At 39.2% G+C, this 21994-nt stretch overlaps 1 protein-coding gene across 2 annotated transcripts; it reads left to right on the forward strand.

The window, feature by feature from the left end:
* Nucleotides 1–5787: 5787 nt before the first annotated feature.
* Nucleotides 5788–10592, forward strand: dclre1b (DNA cross-link repair 1B). Of its 2 annotated transcripts, XM_008413524.3 has the most exons (5): nt 5788–6020; nt 6213–6424; nt 6937–7102; nt 7220–7402; nt 8246–10592. In XM_008413524.3, the coding sequence occupies exons 2-5, from the start codon at nt 6227–6229 to the stop codon at nt 9397–9399; spliced, it is 1701 nt and encodes a 566-aa protein (XP_008411746.2). In that variant the 5' UTR covers nt 5788–6020; nt 6213–6226; the 3' UTR covers nt 9400–10592. The 2 variants fall into 2 exon arrangements, with proteins under 2 accessions (XP_008411746.2, XP_008411745.2); XM_008413523.3 differs by having other exon boundaries at nt 5788–6424.
* The last annotated feature ends 11402 nt before the right edge of the window (nt 10593–21994 follow it).

Consider the following 21994-nt stretch of genomic DNA (forward strand, 5'->3'; position numbering starts at 1 on the left):
ACTCTTGTGTGTGTGTGCGTGCGTCTACTTCATTACCAGCAGCCTGAAGTCCTGCTCTAAAGTTTGTCTGCTTCAGCACCCACACTGTAATGAGCATAAACAAGTTTACATACGCAGGGGAAAAAAAAAAACCCTTTCTGACTATTTTAAGCAGTCTACAAATAAAACACACCACGCCTCCACAGAACCACAAACACACACCATTTCCTCTGCCAATCGCCATTGATCAGTAGCACTTCAAATGTGTGAGAACAGAAGAGAAGCAGCTCCTATTTTAAGCGTTTCTTCAAGCCGTGGGCAGCGTAACTACCAGGGTAAATAGTCAAGTGGGTTTTCTTGACGCACCCTGTGACGTGGCTCCTAATGGGCAAGTGGAAACACTTTGTTAAATCACGAGAACAGACATTATTTGTCTTTGGCCATTGATACACTGCAGTAGCATAATGCATCCCTGTGAAAACAGTGTCTTTGGGCTCCTTACCATCAATTATTCATGGCGCTTTATTACAGTTTCAAGGCATGCTGCTAGTACTCATACAGATATCTAAAATGTGAACCACCTGTTCAAAGTGACAGTAAAAGTAGTACAGTTGTCCCCTTCAATAAAACAGTCACAGCATTCCCAACGATTCTTCTAACATAATAAAACATATGAGAAAGTTTTACTTAGTCATGCTCAGCTTTTCTTCTGTTCCTTTAATTTTTTTTTTTGCACTGTCGAAACATTTCCATGTATTTTCCTTTGAATCTCGCAAATAATTGGGATTTAAATAGTTGTCAGTAAGGTCATAAATAAAAATATGCAGAGATGCTTTTCTTCAGCAAAATCAAGAGAGTTGATATGATCTGACAGAAAAGTTGACATAACTCAATCCAGTAGGGGAAACCTCCATGAGAAGGCGCTGATCAGATGACCAAACTGAAGATGACTCTTTTCAGGAAAAGAAGCACAAGATCTACTCTGATTTCTCACTGGATAACCGACCCGCTCACGGTATCGCTAAACCAGATTTTAGAAAAACAGTGGAGAAAGACCACTTCATCTCGTTCTTTCATGAGTCAAAGGGTTGGAATAAAGATGGACTTGTGAAATGAGAGGCTCCCTTTAAGGTTCATCTTTGGAACCAGATGAGGCCCTAGTTTGTCAATCCGTTCTCATCCCACCATCAATCTTAAAGAAAACATTATAGATTCAGATTTTGAGTGATACTTTTTATCATTGTCCTCAAGAGTAAAATGAGCAGACAGCTTGATGTTCCTGTTGACAGACGTTTGTGAGGAGCTGTCAACCAGCTGTCAGGGCTGCTGCAAATGTGGCGGCAATTATAACGAGAAGTCTGTGACAAATATTTAGCAAAACCGCAACAATTGTTCATTTTCAAAATGTAAGACTGGACTTTTTGTTTTGCAGTTTTGTATTCTTGAAAAGTGTACATTAATGCCAGATAAATGCATAATTTTGAAGGAATGTATCATCTCTTCTGTACACCCCCAACCTCTATCCACTGGAAAACCCATCAGGGAGCAAAGCAAAGATGTATTACAGCAAAATTCAAGTACACCCATATCACTCAGTTGTAATGGTTTAATAAGCACAGAAGATTAATAATAATTTGTTTACTCCTTCCTTCAGGTATTCAGGTTGCATCTGTTTCCATTAAAGACTAGTCTGGTTGATAAATTGGCTAGCCTTCTTGCATAGATGGAGAGAATTAATGAACAGCTACAACCCTTGGTGCTCTCTATGAAAACTCTCAGTCCTCTTCAGCTAAGACTCCCCCTCTCCTGCATCCTACGCTGATAAATTCAGAAACATTCAGAGCTCCAGAGGAAGGCGATTAATGTCATTTTTCTTCCTCTGTACAGCTCTGCTGCCACAGCAAGTCATATGGTGATTGCTTGTACATAATGTGGATCCAATAAAGCGCTTTCCTTTGCAGACCCGTATAGGATTTTCAGAAACACTTTGATAATCTCAAGGAACTAATGAAATCAGTCAAACACCCAAGTCCGCCCACACATGTGGGGCCTTATCATGGCTTAAAATTGAAGAAATAATCTTCGGCGGATGCTGAATAAGAGGGTGGTCACTCAAGACAGAAGAGGCAGCAGTCACACCGCTGCGTTATCACATTGTGCAAGTGGGCTGGCCTGTCAAAAGATGACATACTGCGAGTATGCTGCGAATGACAGCTGGCAGGAATGGAGAAAAGAATAAAAACAAAGACTTACTATGGAGGGATTGCAGAGGAAAGAGAGTGATATGGTGGGGAGAAAAGTAAGCAGATGGATCGCTGAGATTGTTTGCCAAATTCTGGATTAGTATCTTCAGCAGTGGCCAGTTTGTTGTGAGGAAACATGAATATTTTTAGCTCCTCGCACATTTCCACAAATACCTCAGGAGTTTGTTTGCAGGACCGCTGCATCATCCCTGGAGAGACATAATAAGGCATAAACCTCCATCACCCCCGACTGAACAAATTTGTTGATTCTGATGAATGGGCAGACCAGGGCTGTTCTGCTCTTCATTCCCACGGGATGAATAAAAGGCGATGCCAGGAGATGAGAGAATTTACAGGAAGGCTGGGGTGGGATGGTTTAGTGGGGCCACTGATTTCATTTAGTCATCAAACTGCTGCTGCATATTTCACAGAACTTGACGCCTGCAATGCTTGTAAATACCTTCAACAAAATTTAAATGACAGCTTATGAGCAAATACGGTCTCAGTAAGTCAATGAGAATCCATACAAGTGTTCAGAGGATTTAAAGCACTGTCTGTGATATCAGCAGCGACAGACTGCAGACTGTGCAGCCATCTGTTTTCTCTGCATCTCTGCCGCTGTTTGACAGCCATTTTGCTTGGTGCCAACTTATTCTGCTGACCTCTGCGACCTTTGGCTTGACACATCCTAACAGGGCTTCACGAGAGGCAGGAAACTATATAATACAGCGCCCTACAAAATTGTTCATACAACCTTGAAAATCTTTGCATTTTCCCACGTTATAATCAAAACGATGTCATGTTTTTATTGTAGAAAAAAGGTTTGGCTGTATTTGTATTCTGAGTCATTTCTTTACAGCCACCTTTTGCGGCCTTAAGCACTTTGGGGTACGTTTTTACCTGATTTGTACGTTTTTACCTGATTTGCACAATAAAATAATTGTTCATACCAATCAAGTTGATGTATCGCACCATCCAGCCTTCAGACCACCACCAGCAGTCAATGTTGGTGAAGTGTCTTGTCCAAGGACACAGAGGAGGAGGGAATCGAACTGCCAACCCACTAATTGCAAATTCCTTCCGCCATCACCACTGTCATGCCACTTCGATGTGTGGTGTTACTTTCTTGCCACACTTAGTTATTGACAACCTCAAAGGTTCACCCATGTGTTTGCTGTGGGAAAAATGCCTTTGAACAATGGTTTTCTTCTTGTTGCAGAATAAAGGGCTGATTTGTGAAGAGCGTAGCTATTAGACCAACAGATTCTACATTTGCTCCTAATCTTTCTCCTGGGCTTTGGATCTTTGATCTTCCTCCAGATGAGAAAGACCCAAAGCCTCTGGGATTAATGCTCACCTCGCTCAGCCTCTCAGTTTAGGGAGATGACCACATATTTGTAGGTTTGTCGCTGTGTCATTATTTTTCCATTTTGAGATGATGGACAGAAAATTGTTCTCCTTGACATATTGAAAGTTTGGCAATTTGTGTTTGTGTTTTATATCTTTTTTCATAAATGTATCCCTAGCTTGCCTGTTGTGTCACTTGACCTTTACGCTTCTTCTGTTTGGTTGCTAATGCTCACCGAAACTCAGAGCTCTTCACAGAATAGCTGGACTCTTGTTTAACCAAAATAAATTACTTCTAAATGGGTAACAGATTATGTGGATTATTTTAGTGGCATCTCAGTAAAGGTGTCTCAGCACATCACCAGGTATCATTTTACCTTGCAGTTATGTCTGATTATGGTCTGTCACATAAAATCCCAATAAAATATATTGCCATTTGCCGTTAAAAGATCACAAAGCGTGAAAATGTTTAATAGGTATAAATATTACTTCTCCCTACAGCACAGCAATCCTAAATATTCCATAAGATCAAAGCGTTGCTCAGGTTTAAACACCAACTGTTCAGTCGACATTAATTTATTCACACCTCATTGATTGGCTGCTTAAAGGTGTCCTGACTGCATACCGCAGCCAGAGCCCTGAACTGTGCAGAAGTGAGCCGTCAAAGTAATAACCAAGTAATGTTTCTCACAGCATGGACACGGGAGAGCAGGATAATTACCAGTAAAGCAGAGAGTTATTAAAGGACTCCACTCTGGGAGGAAGTGATACACAATGTGCTGTGGAATAGGGATAGTGCTGCAGTGAGAAGTATAATTACAAAACGTGAGCATTGTGAAACCAGATATGTGGGGGTTGGGCACAAACAGCTGCTGACATCACTACAGCGATGACCTCAATCAGGTGAATCCTCTTTCCTGCCTATTAACCTGGAAAACAAAACACAACAGAAAAGGTAATTCATGAACAAAAAATCAACAAATGATCTTTAAACACGCTGGTGGTACATTTTTAACATCTATGCTGCCGGTAACATATAAAGTCATACTTTTTATATTAAAAAGACAAACAAGCTTTTCTTGTTGGTTGGGGTCATTATTTGCTGGGGTCATTATGTACTGAAAACAAAAACAGCTTACCATTACTGTTTTAAGAATTACATAGTTTTTAGCTTTCTGATAGCGCCATCTTGTGGAAAAGGGCCATAATTCACCTGTTCCCTTGGAGACAGACAATGCATGACGTAGTGAATCTTATTTATTTGTAATTCAATTCACACTAAAAAATGCATTTTATGGTTGCTGTATACATGTAAGTTTCATCGCACTAAATTAAGAAATAGAGCATTGAACGAGTTAAAAACGAAAATGGTTACTGTCATGTTGAGAGTAAGAAAGACACCTATAAAGGGAACAAAAAGTCATATTAATAATATTTATAGATATGTATATTATAGATACAACAATATAAAATATGTACGGTAAGTTGTAAAATGCACTAAAATATGTGCAAGCACTGGTGCAAAGTTCAGAAGTTTGCAGACAGCCTCAACATTTTACTCATGTAGGGTTTTCAACATACAGTACTTTTACTCAAGTATAAAAGTACCCATCCAAGAAATTACCTAAGCGTTTCAAAGTATTTTTAAGTAAGGCAACTTACTTATTGATGTCACCAAACAGGCAAAAATAGAAAGTTATGTGCAAATGCCTGGTTACAAACAAAAAGTCTCACTTTAACATAAATTGTAAGTTTGTATCTGTGCCTGGTGCATCTATGGTTCAAATATGTTTGCTCCTTATTTAGTGCAACTGGCAGGGAGTATCCAGAAACATTATGTAAAAGTAGCCACGATTAATTATAATATGACTAAGGTAAAAAACACAATGTGGTAAGTTGCTTCTAAAAGTAAATTTGTCCAATAAGTTATTCTAGTACATGTAAGTGAGTAAATCTAAGAAGTTACTACCCATTTCTGGCAAAAATGCAATATTAAACCTGGTAAAAGGAGGCTTGATCAGTTCATCTGTACAGCTACTGATTCCGCCATTGTTTGTTTAGAGATTAGATTGTAGAAACAAATATTTAAAGATCATAATCACTTTAAAATAACTATTTTATGAAAGATCTCGAAACTTCCCAGTTGAAGTACCGCTGTTCACCCTCTAGATGGCAGTATGGTGCCCGACAAACAGCAAAGCAGCTGCCAGACCCAAAGAAAAGAAGGTGAAAACGGAAAAGGCGTTGAATTTTCAATTGAAAACAGAAATGGCGGGGTGTGATGGCACTGTAACTCTAAAAATAAAACACTGCGCCGGGTGTTAAGGATTTTGTTTTGGCAAAAACAAATGTGAAAAACGGGAATATGAAGTCGAGCGAATCAACGCGGCAGGTTGCAGAGTCCATTAGTGGTACAGCTGTTTATAATGGATGCTTTCTAAAAGAAGACCAGTTAAGTGTTTACAGATTTATTATTTTTCCTTTGAATATTTGCTCATAACTTCAGCTAGTATTCAAACAATGCAATGCAGACTGTAACAGGCGGGTTTCTTAGCTCACATTTGAAATGATTTGTTCCTAAACAACACGTTAATACTGAAATACTGAAAAAGAGCCAGTATTATTTATTTGGCTGATTTACAGCGAAACAACGAGCCATGTCTAATAATGGAAAAGTCATCCCGGACACCCCGCTGGTCGTGGACTTTTGGCAGGTTCGGAAATGTCCCGGCAGCCGGTTGTTTTTCCTGACCCACATGCACAGCGACCACACGGTGGGTCTGACCTCCACCTGGAGCAACCGACCCATCTACTGCTCCCCCGTCACTGCCGCCCTGCTCAGACTCAAACTGCAGGTGAGGAGGAGAGAACCATCCGCACGCTTTAACACTGGACCCTAATTAATCCAAAGCAAGAAAGACACAATCCACTGGCTTGATATATCTATATTAAAAAAAAAACACACACACATTAATGCATTATATTAAAACTAAGAGTTTTAAAGCTCCATCAATTTATTAAAATGGTATAATAGAACATTACATAACATATAATAACATGCTTCAACTTAAATTTGCACAATATTTCGAGTCACAGCATCTGTCTTAATTGTACATGTTTACAATACACAATTGCAAAGGACTGCTTGTAACATTTGGTTGGTGACATTCTGCATGTAAATAATGTATCTCAATATATGTTCGCTGCACGACTGCACAGATGGACCAAAGCAAGTGAGCACAGTAGAATAGTGAGTTTCTCAGTAGATTCCAGCGTATTGTCAGTCCCGCTTGTTTTCTGTTTTCTTCTTCTATGTTCTTTGAACTCTTACTGAACCCCTTTTATTCACCATTCTGTTCCTGTTCAGGTGAAAGAACAATGGATCCATCCTCTGGAGCTGTGTGAGCCATACCTGCTCCCTCTGGATGACATAGGCAAGGAGAAGCTCACCGTCACACTGATAGATGCCAACCACTGTCCTGGAGCTGTCATGTTTCTCTTTGAGGGCTACTTCGGGGCAATTCTCTACACTGGTCCGTCTACTCTTTACAGGATTTTGATGTTTTTCCTTGATGCCACTGTTTATCTTTTCTGTCCAATCGTGTGGTTACTCTAGGTTTACATTTAAAACTTTGAAATGTGTATTTTAGGTGATTTCAGATACACTCCTTCGATGCTGCGTGAGCCATGTTTAAGGACCAACACAACCATAGACATTCTGTACTTGGACAACACCAACTGTGACCCCAACCGCACTCTGCCATCCAGACAGAAAGCCACTCAGCAAATCAAAGAGATCATCCGCAGAAACCCCGACCACAACGTTGTTATAGGTGAGTTTACACAGAAAACAACACGGCCCAAAAAATAAGCTCTTATTTGATCAGATGTGCTTACAGGTCCTTGATATCCGTTGGAAGTTTTTCTTACAAATCGTCATGGTAATGCTACAAACTGTAGTGCAGGATATTTCAATTTTAGCCCTTAAAAAGTTTTAAATTAGTTTAATATCTACTGTCCAATATCCTAATTTACCTTTACTGTTAGCAAAATGTTGACAGTTGTTTTTTAATTGCTTCGTTTGAGAAATTATTGGCAACATTCATATTTAACATGTCCTGTAATCCAGGGGGAAGAATTTAGGGATGACAACAGAGCACTTGATGAAGAGCGTTAAGCATCATGTCTAAGAGAGTTTTAAGTTTAACTTTAAACCTTGACTAACTTGTGGAAAAATATTCTCCATAAGCTCTTAGGGAGATTAAATGTAATGTGTCTTATTTACATTGAGCTGGTTTGTTATGAAAATAGTCAATGTCTAACCAAGTTTGTCTTGAAATCAAGATTGTTTGTAGTTGATGCAAACTTATCAAGATTAGTTGTTATCAAGCTTAATGTTATGAAGCTTAATACTAAGCTTAAGGACCTCAAAGTAGAGTTTTAGTTGTCATATCAGAGCTACACAAATAGTACTTTACCCACATAACATTATATTTAATTTGTTTTATTTTTAAAAAGATTATGTAAGAAATTAGTAATTAATAAGAAAAAAAAATGGTGAAAACTGGTAGAAACTGTGAGAAATTAAATCCAAATCATTGTTTCTGTGGAGACCTGATCAAGTCACATCAGGTTTGTCAAAATCATTGATTGTTTTTTTTTTTTCTGTCTCACAGGCATTTATTCTTTGGGTAAGGAGACTCTGTTGGTTGAGCTGGCGATGGAGTTTAAGACCTGGATTGAAGTGAATTTCGAGAGAATGGAGACCCTCAGAGCTCTGGAGCTTCCTGACGTCTTCACCACTGAGCCCGGGGCCGGCCGCATCAGAGTTGTGGACCAGTCCAAGATCTGCTCAGCGGTGTTGCATGAGTGGAACAAAGAACAACCCACACTGGCCATCTTACCCACCAGCAGACCTCTCATTTCCTTCCATCCCAAAGTCTACGTAGTGCCATATTCAGACCACTCCTCCTACCAGGAGCTGGAGGATTTTGTCTCAGCGCTCAGACCTTCGTCTCTTGTACCCATCGTTGGAAGCTGCCTACCTGGAGGCCTGCCTGCCTTACTGCTGCACAAGAAACGCCAAGATGTCCATGTGCCCGAGTCAGTCCGACTCTACATGTTGAGACAGCCCGAACGGCAGCTCGGCTCCTCAGCGTACAACGGCCTCTGTCGCAGAAAACTCAGCTCTCTTGCTCCCAGAGGAGTGATATTTGATACTCCTGTGAAAAAATCTAGGAAGTTGTATGAGAAAGCCTGTGAGGAAGAAGGCATAGAGCAGGATGGATCTGAGGAAGATATTGACACAGACAGCAGCGAAAGAGACTCCGACTGTATTCTTGTTGATCCGAGCATAAAACTCACCCCCAACAAAAACAGAGAAGGGGACAATGAGGAAATAGTTTCAGGAGAACTGGTGATGATAGAATCGGTGCAGCTTGGTCAGCTCACTGAAAGCAACTATGATCCAGTGCTGACAAAGTCCAATACCTTCAGGACAAGGCAGCAGTTGGAAATTAAGACAAGCGTAAATACACATGGGCTCAAAGACGTTCAGACGAGCCAAACACTGGCAGATCACGATGCCACGAGTGAGCACAGCTGGGGGGATCAGAGCAGCTCTTCAGCTTTATTTAAAAACAGTCCTGATAGAGCCTCCCTTGGTTCAGATGAGGTATCCCGTGAGAGTACAGAGAAGCTTGAAAACATCCTTCTGAAGCGTCTCCCCTTCTCAGAGAAGGACTTTGTGTCTGGAGGCCTCCTTCCACATGACTTTGTGCGTCAGTTCACCCTCTCGCCTGGGAAGGATTCGGAGGAAGAGGACGTCTGAATCAACGTCATCACTTTTGGATTGCTCTGGTGGCATTTCCGGCTCACTCTAGCACTACCATCACTTTGGTTTCTTATTTTTCATCGTCATCGAGGGTGTTTTCTGATTTGAGCCGAGTGCGTAGCGACCGTAGAGCGGCTTTAGATCCAACTCACACAAACAGGTTTTTATTACTTTTATCATTTACAGTCGATGGGGATTTGGCACCACTGTGTGGCGGGCTCCGGGTTCTGCGGGTCTTTAGTGGATTTTATCCTTCCTCAGAATCTCAGATAATTTCCTGTGTTTTAATTAGGAATTTATCTGAAGGAGAGACTTGCCCACCTGACTCAAACACATTTACCCTTCACTTTCTGCTCTCGCTGTGGAGGACAGCCAACATATTTCTTTGTAAGTGTGATTTCAAACTGTTTTGTACCTTTTGATGAGGAAAATAAAGTACCTCCGAAAACGTTTAAACTATGAACACATTCGCTGCTTTTGTATCACAGCAGACAAATTGTGACAATCTTGACCTTGGTGATCAAAGCTACTTCATTTTTAGGCATAACTAGGTTTTATTTTTACCCTAAAAATGTAACCTGATATAAACAAAATGTCTGTTTAGCTTTTTTAACTTTGTACTGTTTTCCTGCCTGAGTGGAAGCATTTTGTTTTAGTTCTGGATGGAAGTTTCACAATTTGTGATACTTTGTGAATATAGAAATTAATAATGTTTGTTTTGATTATTATTTAAAAGGGGGGGTGGGGCTGATTCCACACTTTTAATTACTACTGAGGAGATAATAATACTTCCTGTGATTAACATGACTCTGAGTGTTTTTGAGAGTATTAACAGAGCAAAATGGCGCTTATAATAAATGTTCAGTCGTATCCATGTGAGGAAAATCAGTGTTAATGTTTCTGAAAAGTCTTCATGCTTTGAAATGTTTTTCTTTCTAAATTGTAAACACATATTCAAGTTTGTAAACATTCTTTCACAAGGTAAAATTGTGAAATATAAATAGTTATATTCAAATAATGACAGATGATGAATATTGATGAGTCTCTGGTTACATTTTTTTTTCCTTGTTGAAATTTGCACAAATACTAACAACACTGAGTGAACGTTAAGTTTCTTTTCAACTTGTTTCTTGTTTTTTTATGTAGCTTTTTCACATACTTTATATAATTAAAATATTTCTTTAATCTGGTTCTGACTGGGTTTTTTTTTTAACACTACCAGACTATACTTCTAACATGGTGTCCATAATCCTTCTTTATGTCCCCATTCTAATTTTGTTAATCCCCTGCGCTCAGGTGAGTAATATAATTCAGCATTTCTAAATTACTATCCATATTTAAATACATTTTAACCAGTGGTTTTATTTATCAAACTAAAATTAAAACTCCTGTTTAGCTTTTATGTCAGGATTTATTTAAGGTAGATTTAAAAAAAATTTTTATCAAGCTTACTAAAACGTATCGCCTATAAAAGCATATGAGTGTATTTTAATAAACCAAATATTAATCCATTGTGCATCACATCACAATTTTACACATAATACAAACTCCTTATTTGGGAATGTTAATAATTTAATATTTCCACAAACTTTACTTGGGATAATAAACTCCATTGCTATGCATGAGGGTGCAGAGACTGAGTAAAAGCCATGTGTGGTTAAGATTTGGAGCAATTTCCTGTTGCAGTGTTATTATTCTCCCCAAGATGGCAGTAGTTTGTCGAAAAATATGGACTGTACACATTTTGTTTTATTTTGAATTTAGGATTTGGTTGTTTTTACTAGTGAAACTAAAAGTCATATCTTTGTAATCTACCTTTTTTCATGTACAGTCTTATTAAAATAGTATCTGAGGTGTGCTTCCACAGACCAACCCACCCTAGAAATGATCTATTTTCAGTCAGTATTGCTTCAACCAAGCTGCTTGAGTACACATACTGTCATCATGTAAACCCTATTGTGGCATTCTGCAGGTTATCAGTCACACTAGGTGACTATTGCAGCTGTCTTTCTACCAGGAAACATTGGTAGTTTTGAAGGCCAGCATAGATTATTTGACAAAGTTCCTCACACGTCTGAGACAAGAAATCACAGCAGAATGATGGATAAATGCAAAACAACCAGGGAAGTTAGCAGAACTCCAGTAGGTACTCTTTTCCTTCCCAAGCGGAAAGAAAAGCAGAATGACTGGTGCTTTAAACAAACAATACAATCAATCCAGCTGTATAAATACTCTCAGCTGGCTTTGGTCCTAACACATTCCTTCAGGCTGGGCTCTGAGAGGATGTCCCCCCGTCACAGCTCTCTGAGGCATCATGTGGTGGCATGATCATAAAGCCTCTGTCAGTGGGCGGTGGGGCTGTCATGAGCTGCCAACAGGAGTGTCCTCACTTTCCTTCTGTGCTCATAAAGGATGAATGACCAGTCATTGTATGATGTTTCCTGGGGTGGTGCAGCAAATAGAGCTCAGGCTGACGGGATGGATGGAGCAGCAAATAGAAAAATAAGAACCCTTGATCCTGAGTAAATATAACTTATTTTGCATTTTGTTAAGTTAAAACCACAAGCTTCAGTTTATTTTATTAGGATTTTATGTAACAGAGCAACACAGGGTTATAGCATAGCTGTCAAGTGGGACAAAACTGTTACAGGCTTTTAAATATTGCTGATATTAATATTAAAAGTCTGAAAAGTTTGGTCTGTAAATTGATGTATTGGAGGGGGGAAATCCAGTGCCAAATATACTTAAAAGTGATACATACTGTATACATATATATATGCTAACAAGGAAAAACTAAACATCTTACCTTTTTTTATTTGTATATTTATATTTTAAATCTGTTCGCTGCGAACAAAGAAGAACCAAAGTCAAACTCCTTGTTTGTGTTTACAAACCTGGTGAATAAATCAGATTCTAATTCTTCTTCTCCTGCAGAGCATAATTTAATTGTATAAAAAAATGTCTTTTACAGAAATAAATACATTATCCCAAGAAAATGTAGTGAATAAAATTATACAAATTAACTGTATTTTATTTACTTGGTGATTAAAACAACATTCCTCGCAAATAAAAGTCACTATTCACGCTGATGTATCGAGCTTACTAAAACCTCCAAAATCAAGCAATATGTAGAAACTGGAAGCTGGTGGTGTGTACTGTATATATGTGTGTTTTCCATGTGGTTTATTAGTTTAATTTCTTCATCTTGATGCATTGGTGCTACATCTGTCCTTCACATTCAAATTAGTGAGCATACTTGGCTGATCACAGGCAGATATGCACCATGATTTGGAAAGTCCTTAAGAAACACCAAACTCAAGGAATACAGTTAATAACATTCAATTTATATTCACTTCTCCATTAAATTTAACATAATCTAAATTTCATCTCTTTAAAACTCATAAGGGACAAAAAAAAAACGGGGACACAGTGTTTTCATCTGATGAAACAAAACTGAGATCATTGGATTTAGAGTTAATTGTGAAGGTTATTTGAGGTATAAAAAACAAAAAAGAAAAGGAGCATGTGGACTTAGGGCTCTGTGTTTGCTGATAATGATAACTCAGATTACAGCCGTCTGTAATCTCTCTTGGCAGCAAGAAGGTTGGATTCTGATCCCTTGTGATTGGTCGAATTGAAACTGGGATGAGACTGGACATGAGCTAAAACTTGCATCAACATTTTTAGTGAGTTTAACATTCAGCTCCACTCTCAGGCGCTATTTCAAGACAGAAGGTATTACAACGAGGTGACACATGCTAATATGAAGCTCAAGCAAGGAAATGGGGTGTTACACACACAGCTCACACAGCATCAGCAGGGTATTAGGGCTAACCTATTGGACTCCACACCATTACTTCAACAAGGAAATCCTGAGGACAGCGCCACCTGCAAGGCCAAGCCACCTCACCAGGAGTCGCACTGCTTACAATGAGGCTGTGGTAATTCACTCACCTCTTTCTTCACATCAATATTTCCATTAAGTGTTGTGATCTGATGCTCTCAGACTCTGGCTACTTAATCGCATATGTGACAAATTACAATTTTACAGAAAATAATTGCCACGTCTGGGGAAAGCAAAGTGAATTTCACTCAGAATCAGAGGGTGGTTGGTGGGAGTTGTTCTTTCTTCGGCGAGCTGTGGAGAAGAAGAGAGGCACCCAGCTGCGTAAATTATTGCTCTGATCGGGCAAAGGGCTCTCCGACTCCACTGTGACTTTGTTAGAGACTAAAAATCGCTTCTCCCTCCTGACCCACTAATAAAATAAAAGTTCAAACAGGAGGCAGTTCAGCAGGTATCTCCGTAAGAAACAACTGGGTGACTTAGATTATCAGCTACAAAGCAGCTCTTTGCTTTGTGCAAAGAGCTGTGATTTGTTTAGAATAATTTTTATCTTTTGAGTGTACATGCTCCGTTTTCCAGACTCTGCTACTATATCTGTGTTGATAAATTTATTCCAGACTGTCTCATTACATATGCATTGCGCTTTCTGAAGGAGATCTCTGAACCTCTTTGCCCAGCAGGTAATGTTACTGAGGTTTTATTGATGCTGACGTGTTAGAAATTTTATTTTATTTTTTATTTTTTTTTGCAGGATGACTTCTTTATATTCCCCAGCAGCCTCTGTACCATTCAATATCTGTCTGTCACCCTGTGGGAAAGTTCTGTCTCAGTGTGTGAACGCTTTACTTATTTTATGATATTTTATTTGTGCACAGTAATTTATTTTTGCTTGTATGATTATTTGATGTTTTATAAAAGCAAATAGTTTCTGACTGTTTCAATTACTGACATCAGATTTGGTTCAAATATCCATAAGTTAGCAATAATACTACTCTTAGGTAAGATGACTAAAGAAAATGTGCTGAAGCAATGAATAGCTTTAGCAATTATTGCTAAATGATGATAATTTTATTACTGTTTGTTGTTTCAGTCTATAGTAACTAGTTTTGTCTTCATGCAAAGAGATAAAAAAAACTCCTAAAACAATTAGATCTATTATATTCATAACACACAGTGGCGCAGTTGGTAGAGCTGTTGCCTTACAGCAAGAAGGTTCTGGGTTCGATTCCCGGCCCCGGGCTTTCTGCATGGAGTTTGCATGTTCTCCCTGTGCATGCATGGGTTTTCTCCGGGTACTCTGGTTTCCTCCCACAGTCCAAAAAACATGACTGTCAGGTTAATTGGCCTCTCCAAATTGACCCTAGGTGTGAGTGTGTGTGTGCATGGTTGTTTGTCCTGTGTCTCTGTGTTGCCCTGCGACAGACTGGCGACCTGTCCAGGGTGAACCCGCCTCTCGCCCGGTACGCCAGCTGGAGATGGGCACCAGCAACCCTCCTGACCCCACTAAGGGACCAGGGTGTAAGAAAATGGATGGATGGATATTCATAACAAATAAATAAGGTTTTAGCACTACCAATTTTAACAACTGTTATCTTTTTCCCATCACATTTTTCTTTAGATTCTTATTTTGTCATTTATGTAGTCTGTTTAGAAAGTTTATGTGTAACTTTGTGCAGTTTGTGGGTTTGTTTATTAAATGTTCATTATTCTGGCCTGTAAAGTAAAATTTTAGTGCTGCATCTATCCAGACGAGCGACAGAAATAAAAACCTCATAAATTCATCATGTTTTTTGCATGAGAACAAATGATCAAAAATCATATTAAGACGCATGACAAAAACATGATCAATTGTTCTACATGTGATGACAACAATAGAGCAAGATGAAGAGATGGGAAAAAGTAAAAATGTGTGACTTGACTTGCAACATGTGTATTGCATTTAACTTGGGTGTATCTGGGTATCATATGTTATTTTCTTTCATATGGACATCACATGTAGTTTATTAATTAGACATGTATTATCCTGGTTCATCGGTTTTCATATGGACATCATATATAGTCCCTGCTCACCACTAACCAGTAAGACATAAATGGGTATTTAAGCCTAGTTATCTCTTTAAAAAAAACAACAAAAAAAACTTTTGACATTTAGTGCGTTCTTTCAGTTACTTACTGAGAAACCAGTTAGAAAATACTGCTGTCAAAGAGAGAAATTTTTTCCACCTTCGTAGTTATGGTTTGGTACTTCATCCATAATGCAGCAGGAGTCCTCACCACAGTCAAGCATCACATCACACAGAAAAGTTAAACCAAACGTATCAGCCTGACAGAAGGCTTGACTTCACACAGGACCTTCCTTGCAGGATGAACCAATGAACAACATAGGCGGCATTTTAACTCCCAGCTCTGTTGTCCTTATTTCGTTTCCACTTTAAGGTTTTAAAATGCTGAGTCTGTCAGCTTTTCGCGGCTCTTCAAAAACAACATCTCCCTGACAGAGCTGTGTGGGAGAGGAGCGCCAACTCAGAGCGCTCGGCATAGGTGGCATCAGACGAGCGGCGCCCGTCTGCCAGCAGGGAGGGGACAGGCAGCATAAAGCCACTGTTTTCTGCACTTTGCTAGAGATTTCTCTGAGTCCCTTCTTCCTCAGTTGGTTGCAGAAAGTCGAAGCTCAGCTGTGTCACACCTACACAACGGCAGAAGCTGTTATCTTTGTTCTCGCAGTCTTCTGCTATTTTTGTTGCCTCTGCCAGTATTTTCCTGTGCAGGGCGTCTCACGCACACCAGCATATTGCAGTGCATGTATTTGTGTGTCCTCTGAGCCTGTAAAAAAAAAAAAAAAAAAAAACACACACTCAACAATGTGCAGCAGGAATAAGGGAGGAGAGAAAACGGTTCCGCTAAACACAGAGAAGGCACAAAAAAGAAGGGATTTAGGGAGCAGAGGTAAAAGCTGCCAAACTCATTATTTTTCAGCCAGCATGCTGCAGTTTTGTGACTCTCACAGATTCTCTTCCCCGGAGATCCTCATTAAACTGGGAGTTAAATTTCAAATGCCCGTTAATAGTTATTATTCCATGTTGGTTGGGATTTTTATCGTTCAGTCACTGCACCTTACAGGCGCCTTGGTCAGATGGCGTTTCATTAATGTCTTGGTGGATGAGTCCTCTTCATGTGCTCTCCTTCCGTTCCACCGTTTCACCTCCTCTGTGCTCAAACCTCCTTTTTGCTTGAACCGACAACCATTTACTTCACATTACCACCCTCCCTCTCCTTTGTCCTCCCATCACCTGCCTTTCTCTCCCTCTCAGAACCTCTCCTTTCTCGCTCTTCTGTCACCACTGCTCATTTTACTCACCTCATTCCGAAGATTTCAACCTCTCATTCACCACAAAGTCAAAGATACTGCGCTGACTTTAGTGTGGAGGTAAGTGGGAAGGAGGGAAGCATGCATAAAGAGATGGCACAGCAATGTGAATCTCACCTGCTTTCATTTATTTGACCTCTTCAGAGCCTTTTACTACATTACAGTGTGGTCAAAGCAAGAGCGGTGAGCGCTCCTCCTCCCGTACGCCAACAGGGAATAGTTCTCACCACTGAAATGGTTCATAGCTGCTGGCAGCACTCCAAAGATTTTAAACAGGCTTTTGATTTGCATGGGCTTGTGTCTCTGTGTCAGGCGCACCTTGAGGGATTCATTAACTGCACAGCAACATCCAAACACTTATACACTTATAGGAACCTGAAGTTGTTACCGCTTCAAAAGGCGATTATGTTTTTGTTGTCAATAAGCAGTTTTGGTAATTAATTATATCTGCCTTGCAAAGGTAAAAAAAAAAAAACATTTTCCTTTTTCTCAAAACGAAGGTGCACTTTATAGTTCTAGGACAGTGTAATGAATCTTATAATACAGGCCACCAAAGTGGTGCATAATTGTGGAGTGAAATGAAAATGACAAATGGGTTTCAATCTTTTTTAACACAGATATATTTTTCAGCCTCTATACAAATTTTTTCGCTGCAGTTATAGATGCAAGTATACCAAATTTACACAGTTTAAACATTCCCCACTTTTTTCAGTTGAATCAGATTGGATGTGGAAAATTGAGAAACATCCATTTTCAAGTCTTAACACAGATTCTTAATCAGACTTATGCATGGACATTGGTTTTGCATGAATATGATATAAACTGTGCCATAGGTAGTTGCTGTGTGTGTTTAGGGTTGTTTTCCTGCTGGAAGGTAAAACTCCATCCCAGTTCTCTAGCAGGTTTTACTCCATGATTGCTCTGCAGTGAGCTCTACTCACCAGATGGAAGGCATTCCCACAGCATAATGCAGCCATCTCCATAGAGGACTTTATGACGGTGGGTTCAGGTTGATACTTTCCAGCCATGCAGCATTTTTCATGCGTTATCCCTGACTTTGCTTAGTTCTTATGATGTTTGACCATTTATGTTTTATATTGGATCTCTGAGATCAGAACAGATTTATTAATACTGAGAATACATTACAGACAGCATACAGACTGGGAAGGATTTTATTTAAGGGTATCAGAATGAAAATGGCTGGATATCAGATCAAACCACTCCGTTCATACTTTTATTTAAAGAAAATCTTTGAAAACACAACGTATCATTTTCATTTGACTTCACATGTGCTACTTTCCTTTGATTTATCACATCGTAAAATTCAGATAAAATTCTATGTAACATTAAAAGCACAAACTGAAACTGCTTCTTTGCTCTGCTTATACATTTCAGATTATTTATGCTGCTTGTCTTCCTGTGTGTGCAACCAGAACCAATCACATAAACACACCAAAAATTGTGTTGACAGTTCAAATTTCACGTTGTTTATGTATGTAATAAGGATGAATTTTTATGAGGAACGCGCTGCCCTATTATGCAGCTAGCAGTAAATAAGGCTCCTTCTGCCAGAAGAAATAATGTCCAGAACCATAAAACCCGACCAACATGAAATATCAGTTCTGCTGCTCTGTGGATATTTTGATTTTTCACAGTTTTTCTTGCATATTACTTCATTTTGTACTTGTTAAAAGATAAGAATACGAATGTATACAAAAAAAAGTCCATGGCTTTCAAATATGCATGCAAAGAAATAGATTATGTATATATATATAAATATGTTTTTATAGTTGTTTTTTTCCTCTTCAGTAGTTTTGGACCAATAACAGCTGATTCATCACAATTACTTCCTGACTGGACGGCCATCCTGAGCTGACAAATCTGCAGAGCATTACCCAATAAAAGGTGGTAATGGGAAACCACCCACTGCTCCACTCGGCCTCCATTTCGGCACTCCGCAAATTCACTCATTCCTATAATATCGTTCCTCTTCGGCAGCCTAATGATGATTTATAGGCCATTCAGGGGAGCGAGTGCGTTGTGTGGAGCTGGGATGGTTTGCGCTGCTCAGCAGGACCGAAGTTTTAGCCCCAAGGTGAGAATAGTTCATTTCAGCTTGCAGAGCAGAGGGCTGAGGCCAGAGAGCAAACAGTCAGAGGGAAGCAGATGGAGCTGCAGCCATTCCCATCACCTCCCCGCCTCTTCGAATCTGTCTGAGCGGAAAGAGTCGTACGTTTTCAATTGACCTTAGCTTTGAAAATTGATGGTTGTTGTGAGGAAGCTCACCTCGCTGCTGGGGGAAGCGTGTGGGATGTTTTAATTGGGCTCAACTGAGACATACCGAGAAGACATGAGGCTACAGGTCAATACTGACACCGAGGTCCATATTGTGCTTTTATTGTTGTTGTGGGGGGTCTCCTGCACACCTCCATCCTCAAACAGGTTCAGAACAGAGCACACCGACAAGATATCTAAGATAATGACAATGACAATGAGTTGTTATTATTACACCAAATCAATCATAATTCTGGATGTGCTTCTCTGAGTTTGGTTCAGATTATGTGATGCAGCAATAACACTGAAAAGTCTTCAGTAGATTACTCTGTTGTTATCCAGCCGCAAAACAAACATGTGCACAATAAGGCTTTTTATCTTAAAAGATTAAAGGATTTGAGCTTTTTCCACAATGTTTTGTTCAAAGATTGATAGAGCTCTAATGTCCTATGAAATCCAATTTGTATTATCAAAAAGATAAATGTGAATTTGTTAGCTATAAGTCTCCATTCCTGCCAAGACACATTTGGATATTGCTCCCAGTGAGACCATTTCCCTCCCTCTGTTTGGTATGGATTAAACAAAGCAGACATCGTGTGCTAATTATCAGCTTTATAGGTTTTGGCAGAGAATTGAATTAGTGTGCTTCTGAAAAGTCTTAACTGTTCCTTTTATTTATTTTTTTTTTTTATGTGCAGATTAAGCAATATTTCCCAATATTTGCTTTGGCTGAGGAAATGTGCTTGCCGGCACTCCAAACTAATAAGTTCTTGGTAGAAGGATTTTTTTTTGTCTTTTGTGCAAGTGAAATCTTACATGCAATGAAAGTCGGGTCTAATTCTATGTCATTAGCTGCTGATTTTCTTCCTGACTGCCAGTTGGTGGTTATTGTTCAGGCAGTATGTGGGTGGGCAAAAGGAGGTGTTGGTATTATCCGAGGCTGGTAATTTATGTCTCCAGCTGCTGTCTCTGTCTCCCCAGGTGGACATCTTGATTTCTCAGCAGTGCATCTAATTAGGGGGAGAAAAACACATGTCCAAGGGAGATGCATTCGGCGAGAGGACACATTTTCTCAAGCAGATGTGGAGACATAAATTAACCGTCTTGACCAAAAAAAGGAATAAACTATAATAGAAAACCTCCAATAAGTGCTGATGAGAGCAGTCTGTCTGTATACTACTCTTTATTTTATCAAAATCACCAACATGCCCCTGTAATTAAGGCCACTGATGAAATGTTTGGTCTGAACCTGTGGAGGCAGACAGATCCTCATCTGGAGAAAAGGTAGATCAGAAGTGGTGCAGCTAACGATCAGAGAGTGACAGGAACATCTGGGTGATGACAGAGTGCTGTTGTATTTCAGTTCATAATTATAGAAGATCTTCCATTTCCTGCATTCAATGGTCTTTTTTCAAATGAATCAGATGGAGGGATGGTCTATTCTGAATGGATCAGGGTTCAACATCTTTATTTTAGCAGCGGATGCAAGCAGGCTAAGTGGGAAACTCAGTGATGATGAAAGTTTAGGGGTTACAAATGTTTTACAGCTCTGGAAAATCCTGATTTGGGATGTTTTTTATTACTGGAAAAAAATATGAATCACCATTTTTTGGCGAGAGCAAATAACTATGTGGTAATATTTAACTTGGTGATTTGGAGTCCAGTCAGTTGAGGATGTGGGAAGACACGGGATGAAAAGCACTGCGTCTTCCCACATAAGTTAAACCACCTAAAAGTACTTACTACATATGTTTAACTTTAAATGTTTGAGGATCTGGATTAGGATTGGAAAGAAAAATTGAATTAGTGTTGGAAATAGGGTTGGATTTCGGGTTTGAATGAGGGTTGGAAAGACTCTCAGTGCTTTCTTAGCAACCAGAAAAACCCATGTTTTTTTCTGAAGATTGGGCATAATGCAAGCAAAAACCTGAAGAAGGATTGTACCGCCCTGAATAAACAGAAGTAGTTGAAGGATATGACTGCATCCTACAGTTTGAATGGCAGTTCTAGCTGAAAGTTTGTGGAAGTAGTTAGCCATGAAAGAGCGCAAAGTTTTTAGCAGAATTTTTCAGAAATCATGGGATTTTTCATTCACTTCAAAGGGACCCAAAAAGCTGAATATTTCATAAACTGTAGAAGATATAAATAACAAAGGACAAAGGCAGAAGGTCCTGAATGAGCAGAATATGGTAAAAGTTTAATGGTTGAAATAGCACAAAGTATGCAGAAGTAGTTAAGTGGTGAAAAGTGCATAGGGGAAAAAATGTGAAGGATCTCAAGAGTGTGAATGCCTACAGCTCTCAGCGTATTCTCACGCTAACAAGTGAATGAGCTGAAATGCACAGAACACGAAAATAAGAAAAGCTAAACACAAAGAGAAATAACTAACATGACATGACTGAGCCTTTATATAACAGCAGTAATAGCCTGCAATCATGCACTAAAAATTTAGGTTTGGTTCTGTTGTTGAAGAGAATCATAAATGTTTGCTGGTGTTCAGGATGTCATGCTCTTCTGCTGACCTGGTAGATAAAGGTTACTTTATAAATGTTGACCAGGTTGCAGCTCTGTTGGTCATATCGAAAAAAAAACAACAACAAAGAAGAGACCTTGGAGTTTATTTTCAAAGCTATTTGCCCTTTCTTAAAGATTTCGAAAGAAATTCAAAGGAAGATGTTTTGTTAGCGCACAGGCTGCTCCTGTGTGAGGTAAGACATCTACTGGCTGAAATAAAAAGCTGTTTGCTTTTCTGACATCGAGTCAGACCTGCTAAATACTGGCATTAAACTTCGTCAAGATTATAGTGTATCTTTACATATACATTTTCAGATGTATTCCTTCATAAAGAAAAGAAAGCATCAGGTGTGGAGATGAAAATACAACATCATTTCATTCCTGCATCTCTTTATGCAGTTGCATAATGTGTCTTTGATGAACATTGATGTTTCTCTTTAAAATGTGTTTTTAGAGATTAAAATGATATAGTTGAAGAGCAAGTTCTTCAAGTTTGTACAGAAATCTTTTAATGATTTTAAAGCACGTTCAACTAAGTAATCACAGCAGATGTTACCAAAAATAATTATCGATACTCTAAAGATAAAGCACTT

The sequence above is a fragment of the Poecilia reticulata genome, chromosome 7, assembly GCF_904066995.2.
Source record: "Poecilia reticulata chromosome 7, P_reticulata-male-v2, whole genome shotgun sequence".
Lineage (NCBI taxonomy): Eukaryota > Metazoa > Chordata > Actinopteri > Cyprinodontiformes > Poeciliidae > Poecilia > Poecilia reticulata.